Here is a 473-nt window from a genome sequence, read left to right as displayed (position 1 = left end):
GCTGCTGCTGCTGCTGCTGCTGCTGCTGCTGCTGCTGTAGGGTTTAATGGGGCCTAGGAAGGGGGCCCCTCTTGCTGGTGGTGGAGGGGGCCTCTCCTCTGCTGCTGCTGCTGCCAATGAGCAGCAGCAGCAGCAACAGCAGCCGCAGCAACAGCAGCAGCAGCAGCAACAACAGCAGCAGCTGCTGCAGCACGAAGATCTTGAGCGTCCAAGCAGCAGCAGCAGCAGCAGCAGCAGCAGCAGCAACAGCAACAACAGCAGCAGCAGCAGCAACTGCAGCAGCAGCGGTGTCTCCCCCCAAACTGATCCAGCAGCACCGCCTTCTTCCGAGCCATCAGCAGCAGCAGCAGCAGCAACAGCAGCAGCAGCAGCAGCAGCAGCAGATGCATATGCAAACACAGCAGCAAGCGCTGCACTGTCTCCTTGCAGCAGTTTATGTTTAGGGGCCTCGTCCCTTCTGTCTCTCCCCACCA

The 473-nt window shown here is 60.7% G+C and overlaps 1 protein-coding gene across 1 annotated transcript in view; it reads left to right on the top strand.

Moving 5' to 3' along the window:
- Positions 1–46: 46 nt before the first annotated feature.
- The window catches only part of EMH_0032100 (uncharacterized protein), a gene marked incomplete at both ends in the record, with an annotated part of 1,239 nt that continues 812 nt past the window's right edge, over positions 47–473 (top strand). The window contains one exon of the mRNA XM_013494600.1: positions 47–473. Within this exon, the coding sequence (XP_013350054.1) occupies positions 47–473 (427 nt within the window).

This window comes from Eimeria mitis, genomic scaffold (genome assembly GCF_000499745.2).
Source record: "Eimeria mitis Houghton genomic scaffold, Emh_scaff1215, whole genome shotgun sequence".
NCBI lineage: Eukaryota > Apicomplexa > Conoidasida > Eucoccidiorida > Eimeriidae > Eimeria > Eimeria mitis.
The sequence above is the reverse complement of the archived record's forward strand: the minus strand, read 5'-3'. Positions and strand labels throughout refer to the sequence as shown.